The sequence below is a fragment of the Amphiprion ocellaris genome, chromosome 3, assembly GCF_022539595.1.
Source record: "Amphiprion ocellaris isolate individual 3 ecotype Okinawa chromosome 3, ASM2253959v1, whole genome shotgun sequence".
NCBI lineage: Eukaryota > Metazoa > Chordata > Actinopteri > Pomacentridae > Amphiprion > Amphiprion ocellaris.
Window position 1 is genome coordinate 34,844,932 of NC_072768.1, and position 17,272 is coordinate 34,862,203.

The 17,272-nt window shown below is 38.2% G+C and overlaps 1 protein-coding gene across 2 annotated transcripts in view; it reads right to left on the reverse strand.

Moving 5' to 3' along the window:
- edc4 (enhancer of mRNA decapping 4) overlaps window positions 1-16,868 on the reverse strand; it is a 50,289-nt gene extending 33,421 nt beyond the window's left edge. For both annotated transcript variants that reach the window (XM_035949641.2, XM_023273571.3), the window contains exons 1-14: window positions 16,657-16,868; window positions 13,527-13,680; window positions 13,339-13,450; window positions 10,932-11,031; window positions 8,093-8,279; window positions 7,765-7,912; window positions 6,969-7,073; window positions 5,216-5,328; window positions 5,022-5,105; window positions 4,812-4,907; window positions 1,860-1,959; window positions 888-1,068; window positions 700-766; window positions 64-155 (exon numbers count right to left, since the gene is read on the reverse strand). In XM_035949641.2, the coding sequence (XP_035805534.2) occupies window positions 64-155; window positions 700-766; window positions 888-1,068; window positions 1,860-1,959; window positions 4,812-4,907; window positions 5,022-5,105; window positions 5,216-5,328; window positions 6,969-7,073; window positions 7,765-7,912; window positions 8,093-8,279; window positions 10,932-11,031; window positions 13,339-13,450; window positions 13,527-13,680; window positions 16,657-16,744 (1,627 nt within the window). In that variant the 5' untranslated portion in view covers window positions 16,745-16,868. The remainder of the gene's footprint in view (window positions 1-63; window positions 156-699; window positions 767-887; window positions 1,069-1,859; window positions 1,960-4,811; window positions 4,908-5,021; window positions 5,106-5,215; window positions 5,329-6,968; window positions 7,074-7,764; window positions 7,913-8,092; window positions 8,280-10,931; window positions 11,032-13,338; window positions 13,451-13,526; window positions 13,681-16,656) is intronic.
- Window positions 16,869-17,272: the final 404 nt, after the last annotated feature.

A 17,272-nucleotide genomic window follows, 5' to 3' on the forward strand; every position in this document is an offset into this window, starting at 1 on the left:
ACAAAACGTACAAATATGGTTTATCTCAACGGGTTTATCCTGTGAATCGGTGTGTTAACTTACCAAGGCCATCCTGAGAGTCAGAATGGGGAAGGAAGCCTGCAGAGCCTGAACTCATGTTGGGCTGAAACCAGATCTGGACGTCCTGCAAACTCCTGAAAACACACAAACGCAGACAAATTAAAGACAACCAAAAATAACTAAACCTAAAGTCCACTGCATGTTTCTTGCAAACATTTCACACACCCACTGCTACATGCAACATGATCTGCTTTCTTCTTCTACAGTAGATCTTTCCACAATGGAAACAAATGCAATTCCAAAACATGACAGCAAGTTGAGCAACTATACACAATAACTGTTAACTCACACCTGCATCTAATGGGAGGGAGCTTGATGACAGAATCTTTTCTTACAGTAACAGTTTTGGATAAAAGACATCTTGAAGTAGAATGAACACTATAAATACATCCTGTATTTAATATCTGTCGGCTCTACTGTCACATTTACAGGAACTCAGAGTGTGAAAATCATCTCTGGGTGACGGTTATAAATAAAAAGCTAATCTTAGCAACTTGGTGCGTTTTGTTATTGACTTCCTGTAATCCAAATTGTCCTTGGCAACACTGGGGGTTTACTCCACTCCGCTAAAGCCAACATGAGCTTAACACTGACATCAGACACTGGAAGGAAACTCACTTGGTGTGGACACAGTAGAGCTTAATCTGGATGCCAGACTTGGACTCTGTGGGTCCTTGAGTCCCTTCTGAAGGAAAATACACAAGCAAACCAGTGATTAGCATAAATTAGGAGCAATAATTCTACCTATTTGGTGTCTTGTTTTAAAATGATAGCAAAAACTGTCCTGTGTAAATGTATATAAGCACCTGTAGTCATGCTTTCACTCTCCTCCTCAGCAGGGAGGACCTCGGTGTGTCGCAGTCGGCTGTGGCTGACGTCTCGGACCCCGAAGCTGAGCACCGGGTGGGTCAGCAGGAACTCTGACACCGCCGTGAAACTCGCCTTTCCTTTCTCCAAGTCCTGTCGCAGCTCCATCACGTACAGGACCTGGCAAAGAAGAGCAACATCAGCCAAGAAGAAGCAATTTTGAGGAACGAGTGGTGAAAGGGTTTTTTTAAAATCACAACTCAAAACCTTCCTGTTTAAAATGGCTTTTCATACCTAGCGGCCTGGTGACATTTTATTACTTTTATTTCTTTTAGATGTATTTTAGTGCTGTTTTATTGCTGTTTATTTTATTGTTTTATTGTATATTTTATGGGCTGCACAGTGGCGTAGTGGTTAACACTTTCACCTTGCAGCTAGAAGGTCTCTGGTTAGGGTCCCAGCCTTCCCGGATCTTTCTGCATGGAGTTTGCATGTTCTCCCTGTGCATGGTGGGTTTCCTCCAGGTACTCTGGTTTGCTCCCACAGCCCAAAAACATGCTGAGGATAACTGATTATTCTAAATTTGCCCGTAGGTGTGAGTGCGAGTGTGATTGTTTGTCCTTTTTAAGTAACCGTATTGTCTGTAAGTTATTTTCTTGTTTTTTTTACCGTGAAACATTTTGATCACCCTTTGGGCTGTTGTAAAGGGCTATAGAAATAAACTTTGATTGATTGATTGAAAGGCAAAGGAAAGGTCCAAAATTTCAAAAAAGAAACAAACTAGCCTCAAACTGGCTCACATGTGGAACAGCACATGATTTATTGCCTTAATTTAATTTTTGTCTTATTGTTTGTATCTATAAAAACACAGCTGTATGGCAACAGATTTATTTCAAAAGCATGTAAAAATGATAAAAAGTGGTTGAGCACTGTCATTAGTTAAAACATTCGAGATCATTCGTTCTGCTCACCTTCCTCTGGACATCAGTGAGGATGAGATACTCAGCAGAAAGGTCCAGACTGGCCTTGAGACTCGGCAGAGCCGATGAGTTGAACGGATCCGGAGAAAACCTACGAGAGGAAAACCACCCAGAGTTAATACTAAGAACAGACGGATTAATGGCCTGGGAGATTATCATGGTCGATACTTGCTATTTTTCCAACTGTTTGTATTTTTATTGACTGATTTTTGATCAATTAAATGCTACTTCAGGTCTGATACAGCCTAATATCTCCGTTTGTCTGTCGTCACTCTGTGGTCTCAGAAATGTCTCACAAGCAGCAAAAACTGAGCAACAAACCAGGAAATTAGCTTCTCTCACAGTGGCTAATGCTATGCTAACAGCTAGCAGCTAAGTTAGAAGGCAGTCACAGATTAACCTGAAATACAGTCTGGAAAACAATAATTAACAAAGCTTTAAGATCTGGACTGTAGTGGGAAATAAAAATGATGAAACAGTGAAACATTTAGAAAATAGAGAAGAAGGGCAGACATAACTGCAGGAGACAAACTGATCAATCTCAGCTGATCCCACATAAACAGAGAAGATCATTTAATCACTCACTGTTTCTATTTATCACATTCAGTTACAGTCACCCTTATTAATGAAGAAGTCTAGTCTCTGCTATCACATTATATTATGTTAAAACTTTACATTTAATGTGTATCGGGTCCAAATATTGGTTATCATCACTATAAAAAGTCAGATCAGTCTATCCCTAATTAGCATCTTTATACGGTGTTGTTGAACAACTATGTAAACGAATGGTGAGATATCAGCACCAATCTTCCCAAAATCTCTTGATTTGAGAACTAAATTTGACTTTGGGGTCAGTCTGAAGCACGTATTTGATGGAGGCATTTCAGGTAGACATTTATAGGGTTACTATTAGCCCAGTTTACTTCATTTTAGCCTCAGTTAGCTGGAGCCACCATGGATCACCAGTGAGGTTTCTGCCCTTTAGCCAGGTGCATCATTAGGTGCATTTTTTGAACCACATTTTTAGTCCATTATCGGCTGAAATCTCTGTGATTTTGAATGAAGTTTCCTGTCAGACATGAGCCTTATTTTAACATTTATACTGAGAATTCACCAAAAAGTTTTTTTGCTTGATGAAACATCCAAATGTTCTTCTGAAGACGCCCAGCTGGGAGCGCTTAAAAGCCCTCTGGAGGTGCAACATTTTTCCATCTGAGATGTTTTGGCTGATATGATACAGGTAAACCACAGAAGTAATTAACTACAGATCAATGTGGAGTAGAACAATGAAAATTTCCTCTCCTCGCTCTCAGACCTATTTACTCACATTGCTCCTACGCTCAATATCACCGCCCACTCCAATAAAAGAACAAATATGCACCTGCACTGCAGCTCTAACTTTAATCAGCACAAATCTTGTCAGATTTGCTCGTTTCCTTCCCAGATTATGCTTTGGGCTTCTGATGTGAGCGGTGCTGAAGTGAAATTTAAGCAGCATGGAGTGAGAAAAAAAGTTGAAGCTTTCGCATTTAAAAAAAATATCTATTATTGACATCGTTTAAAATCTTCTCTACTGTTGTTCAGTCATTATCTGGATATTTCTTCCATCGCTCCTCAACTGTTATAAAGTGATGAGTTGAAAGGGGAACATTTAAAAAAAATAATCTCTTGTCTAGAAAAAAAGCAAAGTGTTCAGTGTAGAATAGACACAGACTGCCAGAGCCTTGACTATAATGTAACTATGAGGTGTTCCCTTTGCATACAACTGAAACAATACGCTGAAGAGGAAAAATGCTTTAGTGGACACGTTTCCTGCTGATCATTTTCACTTTCAGTAAAATGAAAGCTAAGCTGCTTGTGCCTGTTCACGTCGTGGCTCAGCTTTATGAACCAAAATCCCCTATAGAGGTTCTGTTGCCCTCTAAAAGGCGAGGCAAGGCAAGTTCATCTGTATAGCACCCTTCATGTCCAAGACAATTCAAAGTGCTTTACATAAAACATTAAGAGCATTACAGTGAGGTGCAGATAGTTCAACGATATCGTGCAGATTTCATGCATAGGTGCATGAGAAAAGAAATGCTTTTAACCTGGATTTAAAAGTGTCTACATTTGGTGAAAGTTTAATGTCCACTGGCAGTTGGTTCCACCTGTTTACAGCATAACAGCTTAATGCTGCTTCTCCATGTTTAGTCCGGACTCTGGCCTGGAACAGCTGAGCTGAGTCCTTGGATCTAAGAGCCCTGCTAGGTTTTTATTCCCTGAATATCACAGATGTATTCTGAGCCTAAAATGTTCCAGAAAGGCACTAAAAGGAGCTACAGGGACATTAAACCTACGACAAACAGACTGATAAACTGTTTTCATCCCAAAGCTGTTCAGGTGTTTAACTGCCCAGTTGTGATCATATTGGCCAATTTTAAAACAGCAAAAAAAATCCTAACAAATCACAACATGACCCCAATAATGTGCAATAATAACCGCTACCTATACAATCTTATGCATTATTATGTTTGAGGTGCAGCATCGAGTGCTTAAATGCGTTCTTTTACCTCCTTTTAATTGTATTTTCTATCTTATTTCAGTCTTGTGAATATGCATTTTGTATTGTCAATGCTTTATTCTTTGCACTATTCTCACACTATTTTATTTATTTATTTATTTTTTTACACTCTTTGGACTGTAAAAGGAAAACAATGCAATTTTGTTGTACTTGTGCAATGGCAATGAAGGCATTTGTACTCTCTTTCTACCAAAGTCATAACATATCGCACTGGTAACTTCATTTCTACAACTGTACAATTTCATACAGCGCTTTTATCCAAAGCGACATACATCTGAAAGCAGATACAACACTAGCAGGGATGTAGTCAGGAGAAAACAACCTGGATGAGTGCCACAAAACATTTAAACATTTAATTGAGAATGATAGACAAAAGGAATTACCTGATGGTCTGTAAACAAGTCCAGGAAACGGTGCACCACATCTTCAGCTCCTGGTTCTGATCAGCTCCAGTTATCAGGAACCGCCAGAAAGGAACCCTACAGACAGAAGACAAAGAAAAAGTAGATTAGAACTCAAACAGCAAGGCCTCAAATGAATGTGTATGCATGAAGAAACTGAAAAACGTGAAGCAAAGAAGTGTGAATACTGACTCGGGGTCCTGTCTTTTGTGGTTGTCGCAGAAAAGAAGGCAGGACAGCGGGCGTCCTCCATGAGGCCGCAACTCATGAAGACATCTGGACAACAGACAAGAAAGAGTCAAGAAAAGACAGGAGGTGGGAATAACATAAAGTGAGGGAGGTAAAAGCAGAGAAATCATATGATAGAGCAAGAAAGTGGTTCTTACCTGGGCTTGTCCTGCCCTCCCTCTATGTATATCTGCCAGAACTTGATGTATCCGTCATGGCTGGCTGTGGCCAACACGGTTCCATCTGGAGACAGGGCACCTTCACTGACTCTCTGGACAATCAGAAAATAAACAATGTGTATGTTCATTAATGCAAAGAATCTATGCAACTAAAAGAACACAGCAAAATGACTCTGACATACATATATACATATATACATATAGACAGATAGACAGATAGATAGATAGAAGAGCAATGGAAGGTTTTTTTATCACCCTCAAAATCAAACAATTCCAAAGTGACAAGCCTGAATACAGTTGGAGGTTATGTGGAAACCCATCTGCTGGCCATTTTCACATATTTTGGGAACGCCTTAGCTTTTCTCAGCACTGGACAGATGCATGGCAGAGATTACATCAATACTACCCCTGAATTAGATTTTAACTTTGATGTACACTACCAGTTAAAAGTTTATTTTTTTATTTTAATGTTTATTTGGCAGGGACGATACACACAACATTGCCACAGAAAAGGGAAAATGCGATGCATATAAGACGTCTAGCTTCAGCTAATTTGCAGTCTTTGTCCCTGGTCAGGCGTTTGAAATACAATGAAATATACTAAATACAATTAAAAAATGCAGTGACACAAATACAGCGAATAATACAATAAATAAATAAATTTGGACACACTTTCTCATTCAGTGGTTTTTATTTCATTATTTTATACACTAATATACATTAATACTGAAGACATCAAAACTACAAAATAATACATATGGAATTATGTTATTGAAAAAAGGGGTTACTCTTCAGTTTTCATCTACAATGTAGAAAATAAAACAAACAGATAAAAAGCATTGAATGAGAAGGCATGTCCAAACTTTTGACTGCTGGTGTATTTTACTTAGGAAATTTGCCTTCTTCACTGACAAAACATAATAGATATTTACCACAAATACTACTAGCATGGGGTAAAGAAGCAATAACAAAAAAATGGCTGAGTAAAGATATCCCAAAAGTCACAGAATGGATGGAAATAATTCAGAAAATATACATTATGGAATGACTGACCTTTGCTTTGAGACATGCAAAACAAAAATGTGAAAAGTATTGGGAAAAATGGAAGTCTTATCTGAATATCAGGTGATCAGTTATTACTGAGCTGTTTGTTGATCATTTTTGAACGTATGAGAATGCATGGCTGTATTTCTTGGAAGGAGCAGACGCTAAACAAACTTCAACCCATAAATACATGGAAGACTCAAGAAAAACCGGGAGGATCACCGTTTTATATGGACAGTCTTGGACACTTAGAACCTTGGCTTTTATTGTGCTATACTGTGATGGCTGTTATTCTGTCTATATGTCGTTACATTTGTTTGTTTGTTATGTAAAAATAACAAAAATAAATTTTAAAAAATCACTTCAGACACACTGCTGTGACAGAAAATCTGCCATAAATGTCTACGAACTTCACCGAGTCCTTCAGGATGAGCAGGACTCAGATGATTCATTCTGTTTTAGTGATGCCATGTACTTCCGAATGTCCAGAAATCAAATGTTTGCCATCTAAAAAAATCATTTCAGACAGATAACCACACACCAAAAATGTCCACTAACTTCACTGAATCAGTCAGGATGAGCAGAACATTATCCAATCTGTGTTGCAGATGATCCATTCTGTTTTAGAGATTTCATGTATTTCTAAATGTTCAGAAATTCACTGTTTGTCTTCTATCCTGAGTCCTACCTGAGTGTGTCCCTTGATGGTGATGAGGCCTTCTTTCACGTCTGTGGCGTCGACAGGCCAACTGCTGCTGTTTGCTCTCAACACCTCCAGATCCCAAACTTCAGCCTAGAACAGGAAGTAAAATTACAGATGAAACGTTTGTTTTTCCTGAACATGAGAGTGTTAGAATCTGATGTCAGTTTTCTTTGTAAAATAAAAAATCATTAAGATTTGATTCACAAACGCGGGTTCATTGCATTGTGTGCACCTTCACATAATGGCTTAATGTTTACTCACATATATATTTTTAAATCAGGTTTGTACAGGTTTTTACAACATGGTTCAACCCGGTTTATGAAACTATCTTGCTATGAAAAGTGTGGATTTTAAGGCTGATGCTGTAGACTGTCTAGATATTAAAACTTACTGACTTAATTACTAAGACTTTTATTCTGAAAAGCTACTATAAATTGCACATACTGTGTTTTCCTTTACGTCAACTGAGACATTATATATTATATAACAAATTATTTATGTGAACACAGAGTCTGAAGCAGAATGTCTGAGTTGACAAAGAATGTTGAAAAGCATCTTCATGATATCTGCTAACTCTGACTGAGGCTTTAGTTTTTGTCATAGTGTACCCCTTAGATTCACAGAAATTTGTGTGTGTTTGACAAGGGATTAAGAAACAATATTAGCAAAATGCCGGTTCCTTCTTTTTCCTCTACTGTAAAAACTTCTCTTAGATTACAGCTCCACTCTCTATTACAAGTTTTACTCTATTTTCCATCCTAACACTTGCGTGTAAACTGACCCTGTCTTCATGCAGAAGGGCCAAAGTCTGGCTGGTGTCGTCCTGGTTCTCTTCGTTGTCGTCCAGGATGAACGGGCACCAGATGAGGCGATGGTGGGAGTTCAGTGGAGTGTCTTCTGGCCGTCGGATGTGAACCACAATCTGATCTCTGCAGGGAACGTGGGTTAAAGAAACTACAAGAAAAAGAAGAATTCCTGGAGGATCTGCTTCTGTCATGACTTGAATGGTTGATAATAAGCTGTTAGCATAAAACTACAGACCACGTTAAGATAAAAAGTTAACTTAACAGCACATGTCCTCCCACACATTTGTTTTCATATCAGGATACAGTATTTTGCTGCCAGTGCAGGTGAGCTGCCAGACCATCAGGTTTCCTGCTTCGTCTACACAACCCAACAGGGAGGAGTCGAGGTGGGCGAACGCCAGATCTGTGACGGCGCCGGTGAACCCCTTCAGCAGGGAGCGCTCGGCAGAATCCACACTCAGGACCCGGATCATGGCGTGGTTGTTTGCTCCTGAGGGAAGAAGTGATTATTTAAAAGACAAAGATAAACAAAGGAGTCTGTGGTGTTACACAAATCAATAGAAATTAATTGAAAAACCATAGAAACAATCACTAAATGGCAGTTCAACAAGGGGGATGAACAACTGTTGTCATTGGAGGCATTTTCTATAGATAAAGAAAGTCCCTTCTGCAAGTAAATTATCAAGAATAACATGGACACAAGCCCTACAAACAAAGTACTTCTTTGCTATTAAACTTGTGAAAGCCATGGCCATGGGTGGGGGCAAAAATGTCTTATCCAATTACCCTGAAAAACCAAAAAGGGGCAAACAAAATTATCTATATAGTCGTAAAACCGTACAGTAAATGTGAACAAGTTGTACGTGGCTGTATGACTGAAGTTCTTCAAATATTTGATGTTTTCAAAGTACATTCAGTAGTCCCAGAAAGTACTTCATAAGGCCTTTAGATGTGAGATTAACTGCTATTTGATTAAGGCTGACCATCGAAAACCGGTTCCAAAAGTTTGATTCTAGAGGAGGGAAAGACACTCTACAAATTCAACCCATCTTAGCTTCAAATACAGCGTGTTCAACAAACACCTACTGTGTATTTATTGCTCCCTATTTGTGCTATTAGTCACACAACTTGAATGCCCGCATGTCTTCTTATCTAAACTGGCATTATTCTCATGATAACATACTCAGCTGTTGCCAAGTTGCTTAATTAGAAGGTGAAGAGCACAAACTGCCTTGTAACAATCACTTTAATTTAACTAATGCTGCCTCAGTCTGCTTTACAAGGACAAGACTGTCGTTATTGTTGTAGTTACTTAGCCAAAGCAAACCTTGAAATATTCCAGAAACCAGACTAGAGACCAGAGTTCAGTCAGAGTTCTGATTACTTTATCCTTCTTTGTGTTTCTGCTGCTAACATTTATCTGAGGTAAGTCGTATTTCCTGCAACTGGTGAGAAGAAATCAAAAAGACATCACAATAATATGAACGAGGACTCTTTATTTCATTTCTGTGACAGACCTGCAGTAGCTATTCTGCTTTTTGTGGCAAGTTACAGCTGATTAAAGTAACTTTTCCTGACTTTAAAGTTACAACAACCCAATAATCAGCGTTTTTATGTTTCAGAAAAAGGATATGCAGTCAGGTTGTGGATGGTTAAAAACACAATAACTATATTAATCCATAAATGGAGGGTTTGTTGACCTAATTAGACAGATGGGCAACGCTTGAGGTTGAGTAGTACTTTTAACTTACTAAAAGTACTACTAGTGTACTATTTAAGTTCTGAATTGAAATGATTACCTGTGACAGTACAATCCAGAAAATGCAAAATGGAATTGAAAACAAAAGTACAAAATGCATATTAAGCAGCATAAAAGGAGGACAATGCTTCCAGTGGTCACTATGATGATAGAATACTGCATATTATATTATTATTAACACTTCATTTCTTCAGTCAGTAAAGTGGAATAACTACAATAATTAATTATCTGTGCAATAACACAAACATAGTATTATTATTTACTACACTGTATACATAAATTAGTATTTTTTTCTTAGAACAATGCACATTTTACCATTTACACTTAGAATTTTCCCACTTGTGTTCATATTTTTGTTTCTACTGCTTAATTTTCTAAGAATTTGAATGAGAGCAACTGTAATGTAAGCAATTTCCCCTCAGATATCAATATAAAAAATCAATAATATTTCTGATTCGGTTATTAATACTCATGCATTCGGCTCTAACTTCCTGCCTCTCAGTGAATCTGAATGGAGAGGAACCTGAACTGATAAGCAGAATCTGAACTGGAGTCAAACTCAGCACTACTACTGAGCATATTTGCTCTAAACTGGCTGGAAACAGCAGCAAGAAGCTTCAGAGATCAACTAGATTCAGCAGCTCACTGACCATAAGAAACAGAATCAACAAACGGGAGTAAAAAAGGAAGACGACACTGAGGAAACCATTCATTAGCTCATAGAATGAGACAGGTAAAATGGATGCGACGGTATAAAAGTCTGTTTTTCCTGCAGTGCTGTAGGTGAAGTTGTTGTTATTAATGGAATTGTGAACTCTGAAACGTACAAGGAAATTCTGGATGCGAATTTATGAACAAATCAGCCAAAAAAAATCTGACAGGAGCAGATATTTCAGCAGGATAAGGGTCCAAAGCACCAAAGAATATTTCCTCAGGAGAAAATCAAAGCCTCCCACAGTCTGACCTAAATCCCACAGAGCACCTACGAGATGCCAGAACATCACTGAGGATGAACCAAGAGCTTTGCTGGCAGAAATGTGAAGAACTTTCCTCTTAGCTGTGACAGAAAGTGGTTCATTCGATGCCCAGGTGCTGTCAAGCGGCTCTGGAAACTAATGGACGGTAAACTGAACACTACAGCACAGTAAGTGAAGCCATTCCAAATACTTTTACCTTCATTTTGAACATTGGACATGACATTTTATCATATAAAACTTAAAAAAACTGTATTTATGTAATATTCTGATTGATAAATGTGTCTGAGCCATTGCACTTCTCCAGAAAAACAATATTTGGTTTGATTTTGTTGTATTTTAGTTTATAGCATTAATTTTAAGTTTAAATTAACAGATTTAACGTCTGAAATAACTCATAATTCCTCACCTCTGATGGCATAGGCCAGGAAGGAGTTGGACACAGCGATCAGTCTGCCGTAGTAATACCTGTGCTCCCAGTCGTACTTGGCAACAGGCTGAATCTTCACCTGAATGAAACGCACACAAAAAAAGAAGAATAATCTCTAAACAAAAGCTATGAGGACATTTTTCATACTGTGTATCTAAATTGCATATATGGTCCATCTCATATCCTATAGATTGTTCATACTGTTAATCCTGTATTTACACTACGGTTCAGAAGTTTGAGATCATCCAGACAATTTCATGTTTTCCATAAAAAACTCCCACTTTTATCCATGTACTAACATAACTGCACAAGGGTTTTATAATCATCAATTAGTCTTTCAACACGATTATCTAACACAATGTAGCATTAAAACACAGGAGTGATGGTTGCTGGAAATGTTCCTCTGTACCTCTATGGAGATATTCCATTAAAAATCAGCTGTTTCCAGCTAGAATAGTCATTTATCACATTAACAATGTCTACACTGTATTTACGATTAATTTAATGTTATCTTCATTGAAAAAAAATGCTTTTCTTTCAAAAATAAGGACATTTTTAAGTGACCCCAAACTGTAGTGTACACTGCATACATCTAATAGCAATAATGCTGTTTTCACTCTTTATACAGTTTATATCAGGGGTGTCAAACCCATTTCAGTTCAGGAGCCACAAACAAGCTAATTTGATCTCAAGGGACCAGTAAAATCAGAGCATAATAACCTATAAATAACCACAAATTCCAAATATTCTCCTTTGTTTTAGTGCAAAAAAGCACATTCTGAAAATGTTCACATTTAATGAACTATCTTCTTACACATTATGAACCACCTGAAAATTTTTAATAAAAATAAGTGCAATTTCAACAACATCACGCCTCAGTTAATCATTTACACATTAACAAGACAGATCACAGCGTATCTACAAAGGCACAAAACTTCTAGTCACAGGTATCTGGAACTGAACAATTTTACTTTATGCTCAAAACAACTTGTCAAGATCTAGAAATTATTTTAAATTTACAATTTGCAGGTAGTGTCTTCCCTGGAATTTTTACAAAGTCATCCTGCGGGACACCCTGGTTCGTACAGCTCATACCACTATTTATCTCTACCTGTAGATTTAGATTATCTATTTTATATTCTATCCATATATCTACATAATCATAATAGACTTAGGCGACTTTATTAATCCCCAGAGGGAACTTAAGTTGTTACTGCAGCATGGATATTCACTAAAGAGGTTAAAGAAAGAGGAGGAGCAGCAGCGCATTTTTGAGAAACGCACAGGCAGAATTTGGCTAATGCTAACGCTGTTGTATTGTCGTATTAGTCCGACAGCATCAGCATTAGCATGGACATCGTCGTCTGCGGCATTTTAAGTGAAGTGTGATGTCAGAGCTGGTAGGTCCGTGTGATACAGCAGGGGTAGGGTGGGGGTGGGGTCCAAGTATTCAGATCTCAAAGTTAATATTCGGATACCGCCACAACGACCGAATATTCGGATATTCAGGTCCAGAACCTCATTCTCAACTTCACCTAAATTGCACAGCGAACAAAGTCTGTCGTTCTGTGGAGCAGCATTAAAGCTCCCAGACTCTAAAGCTAATAGAAATGTTCCTGGGTGTAACTGTGCACACAGGGATCTCTGTCTTTTGCTTAAATTAAACTTCACATAATTTAGAACGCTGTATCTATTTTTTAAAAAGACAGTTTGTAATTTCGGTTTATACCAAACATCAACAGACCATTTTTCTCTAAACCTAAGAAACATCTCACTCCTCATCTCCTGGATATCACAGTCTAAGCCATTATAGCAAATAAATGAGGAGTTGTTCAAATGAAATAAAGATTTTAGCTGATTAGCCCAGGCTAGACGATTGAAGATGCCCCAATTAAATATCTTTTTTGCGACTCTCTGATTGGACATTTTCACCAGTCTATTTTAAAGGCAAGCATTTGGCATTTATGTCTGATGTTTGGAGGTTCCCATCCCGTATCTCCAGTAATGGTCAAAACAATAAAGTTGAATTTAATCTAATTTAATTTTCTAACTCTGAGTCTGTTTAGCTCAGAAGCCAAAGAGAATCACAAAAAAAACGTTAATTTTTCATAAATACACACCAGTCCTTGTTGTTATTTTTGTTTTACTGAAAAAGTCACACAACGAGGGAATAAAAATTATTTCACAGATCTTTCAATAGTGAAGCAGTTGTCATTTGTAAGCTCCTGAGACCACGCTGAGTCATCACAGACGCAGGTTTTGACGGATATAAAAATAACAAACCTCTTTCAGGTACACACTGTTTCAGGTAGCGACTGTTTTCTAAATTTCTGATGTATTCTGTCCCCTGATGTTCTGTAAGTGATGATGTGATTTTTTTCCTTACCTTGCTGCTTCCTCGAGCCTTGCTGTTGATGCTGGATTCTTGGCTCGCCACGACCTCCACGTTGTTGGAGGTGATGGGGATGCAGGTGGAGCCGTCGTCACCGGTGAGGCGGCTGAAACGGCACAACATCGCTTTAGTTTCCTCAAGTCCGCACACACATTAACGGGCAACTCTAATGATCCACTCACATTATCTGAGTCTCCTGGGCGGTGCTCACGTCTGTGGAGAGGGGTCTGGTGGTGTCCGACATGGTCGACCGGTCGGTGCTCGCCAACACTCCCAGTAGCCCGTTCAGCTCTCCGTTGAAAGATGGCTTCCTCTGACCATCGCTTGACGGCGGATCTAGAGAAGACATTGAAAACAGGGGTTATTTTGAGAAGAAAATATCTGTCCTGGAGGTCTCTTAGAGGATTATTTTGAAGCATTAACATATAACTTGTGCATAAAAGTGTAAAAAGAACTAGACTTTGAGCTTAAAAGCAAATTTGGCGGCTCAAACATGAGTTAAAAAAAAAAAAGCCCTCAGCTTTGGGTTTGATTCCCACCTGGACAACCAGACATTTGCTGCAGGTCATTTCTTATCTTTCTCTATGACACATATCTAAATTTTGCATCATAACAGCCCCCTTTTGACTGTATTTTTACGTACTAAAAACTTGAAAATTACAACTCTCTTATTCTTGATGGAGTTTCATATTCCAGCAGACAGTGAGTGAAAATATTTACTCCACTCCTTGGCAACTATGTTTAAATTACAGAGGTGGTTCTGTATTAGAAATGAATCATCCAGCAGAAAAAAAAACACACAGGTCACTGGGAGCCTCGACAAATTATTTGATTTCATAATATCATAAATTGTGGGGTTTTTTGTGCAGACAAACGCACATTACTACTGAAACAGCTTCTTCTGAATACCTGCTAATTTGCTTTATAGTAAGAGAATGGTATTTGAAAGTTGCTAATCTCACTTTCCTTTTCTTACAAATGCCAATAAACATTATTCTGACTGTAGGAGAATAATTGTTTTTTACAACATACAAGTAGTAAAGATTGCTTTCAGTTTGAGTTGGCCAGTTTTAAAGCTGTGTTTGTTTGCCTGCTGGATCACAGTCAATAACTGCTGGCACATTTCAACAGAAACGAAACGCAGATTAATTACTATTCTTCTGTAAACACAGACCAAAATATTTACTCTAAAATGGCTCTATAGGCATCAAGAAACAGTCATCTGGTTAGTTAATTTCTATCTAAATGATCTCACACTAAATAAAGTAAACAGCAGTTAAAAAATTGAATACTTCTGATAGTTCATCACATTAAATGTTGTGACAAGGCAGCAGGTGTATAAAGTTATCTATTATAGAGACGCCTCCTGTACAATGCAGATCAAAATCTTTCAAAACAATTTTATTATTGACTTGGACAATAATCCTGTCAAATAGGGGGAAAATTATTAAGTGAAATGTCCAAATATTGATTTATTCTAAATACACATCACATATCTGTGGAAAAAAGTTGCCAGCACACTGATTTCATTTAATAAGGAAATAAATATTATCTTTAATTTCTGGATTAAATGTTAAATATGTTAGGGCTGCAACTAAGGATCATTCTCCTTGTTGATTAATCTGTTAATTATTTTTTAGAGCCATCAATTTGTTGTTTGGTCTATAAAGTACCAGAAAATGGTGAAAAATGTCAATTACAGCTTCCCAAAGTCCAAGATGACAAATATCTTGTTTTGTCCGCAACCCAAAGATATTCAGTTTACTGTCATAGAAGATGAAAGAAACTAGAAAATATTTACAGGAAGCTGGATTCAGAGATTTTTGATTTTTTTTCTTTAAAGAAATTAAGATTAAACAATCACCAACGTAGCTGTTGATTAATTTAATAGTTGACAACTAATGTAATGGAACACGAAGATTTAATATGTTACTTTTACATTTCGATGTTCATTTTAAAAAAAGTAAAAACTGTAAACACGAGCACAAAATCCTGCCCAACACTGTCCCAGTAAGTTTACTGATCTGACACCATTTTGATGGATGTTAACGTGGTTGAATCTGCTAAGAACAAAACACAACGATGCAAATGGAGCAGGATATTCTGCACACAAGATTCAACACTTTAGGACACCTGTGTTTTCTTTTACAACAACTTTCCTAAACCTGCACAAGTCTTTGTCGCCGTACTTTAATCATTTTCACATTTTCTAAATGAATCAACAATGAATTGATTTCAAACCTAAAATTTGAAAAAGTGTGAGATTAGTACCTCAAAAAAGCAAAATACAAAATACACTATGCAGATGTATGACCCAGGGTTCATTTATTATTATTACTTTATTTAGCTTGGTTGCAGAATTTCCAACACTTAGATGCTGCTCCTGAGCTATGAACAGCTACTTTTTCAGTATCAGAGACTTTTCACAGAAAGGTTCTATTATGTTCTTAATGGAATCGCTTTATTTTTGATTATTGTTACTGTATTTAATAAGATAAATGCTTGAAGCAATATAAATCTGCAAGTTGTCATACTTTCATTAGAATGCAGAGCAGCTAATATTGTAAGGGTTTGTCATGAGGTAACAATCCATCACGTTTTAAATCTATTACACAATAAATATTAAAATTATACAGTGTTGTACAAAGTGCTGCTAGATTTATTTTCACAAATCGTTCAGCCTTGGTCAAACAAGGGACAACTAGTGTCTTGAAATAATCCAACAACAGCGACCTTCTACGCAGTTTATGGAGGCTCAAGCTAATTATTGATGCCAACAGAACAAATCTCGGCAAGCCGGGGTAAAAACACGCCAAAATGCGCTGCTTTAAAATGGAAAGAGCACGTATAACAGAGAGAATTTCAAATTAACGAACCCTTTTCCTACGTTTTCGTGGCCTGGAAGCAGAGAAGACAGCTTTACTGCCCCAGAAAATAGACAGACACAAGCTAACTCGTAACCTTGCTAACACTGGGGACTTTCCGACGCAGTTAGCGCCCAAACACTACTACGAACCCGGATTAATCCGTTTCCCGGCGAATATTAGCGTGAAAATGTGTGTGTGAATTAATGTATGTTCATGTTGTGCTCATACAAAAAAGCGGTGCGTCTTTAGCAAACAGGTAGTGAAACTGCTGCTGGGCTAACTTCGCTCCGGCGCAGTTAGCATCCCGCAGCAGCGCGCTAAACCCACTCACGTTAGCAGCGTACTGCTTTAGCCGCCTAGCTCGCTAGTTAGCATCCCGTTAGCATTCCGTTAGCCTCCGCGGCCTAAAGAAGCGCAGCCGCTTTTCACTCCCGGTCCCACTTACCGGCGCTGTTCCCGGGACGGTCGAGCTTGAGGATGTCCCGGAGATGCTGGGTCGCACCCTCGATGTCTATGTTGGAGTTGGATGCCATGGGTGAGGGAAAGGGGGACGCTGGGTTAATTTAGGGGGAGAGAATGATTTCTTGTTTGATGCGACGCTGTCACAATTCACCCAGAGCAACCGTCTAAACTTCCGCTTTGTCCGCGGCCTGGATTCCGACTTCTCACCGTGTCCGCTCAATGGTTCCTACCTCAAAATATAACCGAGTTCATATATATTGTACACAGAGAGGCGTCTTACTGCCCTCCACCGTCAGGAACCACTGCTGCAGGTGGCAACTAGTGCTCTATCAATTAATCTATCGACTATTTTACATTTCAGAGTCAAAGTGTAAACGATTAATTTTTCAAATTACGAGATGGAAACAAATATTAAAGTGGAAACCCGTAGGCTTAAACAGGCTATCCAACCAGCACAGCTCTCAATAATCTACACATGGAAAAGTTATATTATAGATACTTCACTCTGGTGCACAGTCCGCACATTTAACCTTCACATTGTGATTATTTTGTACATGTTGTACATCTCTTTCCTAGTAGACTCTAGGGCAATATATCTG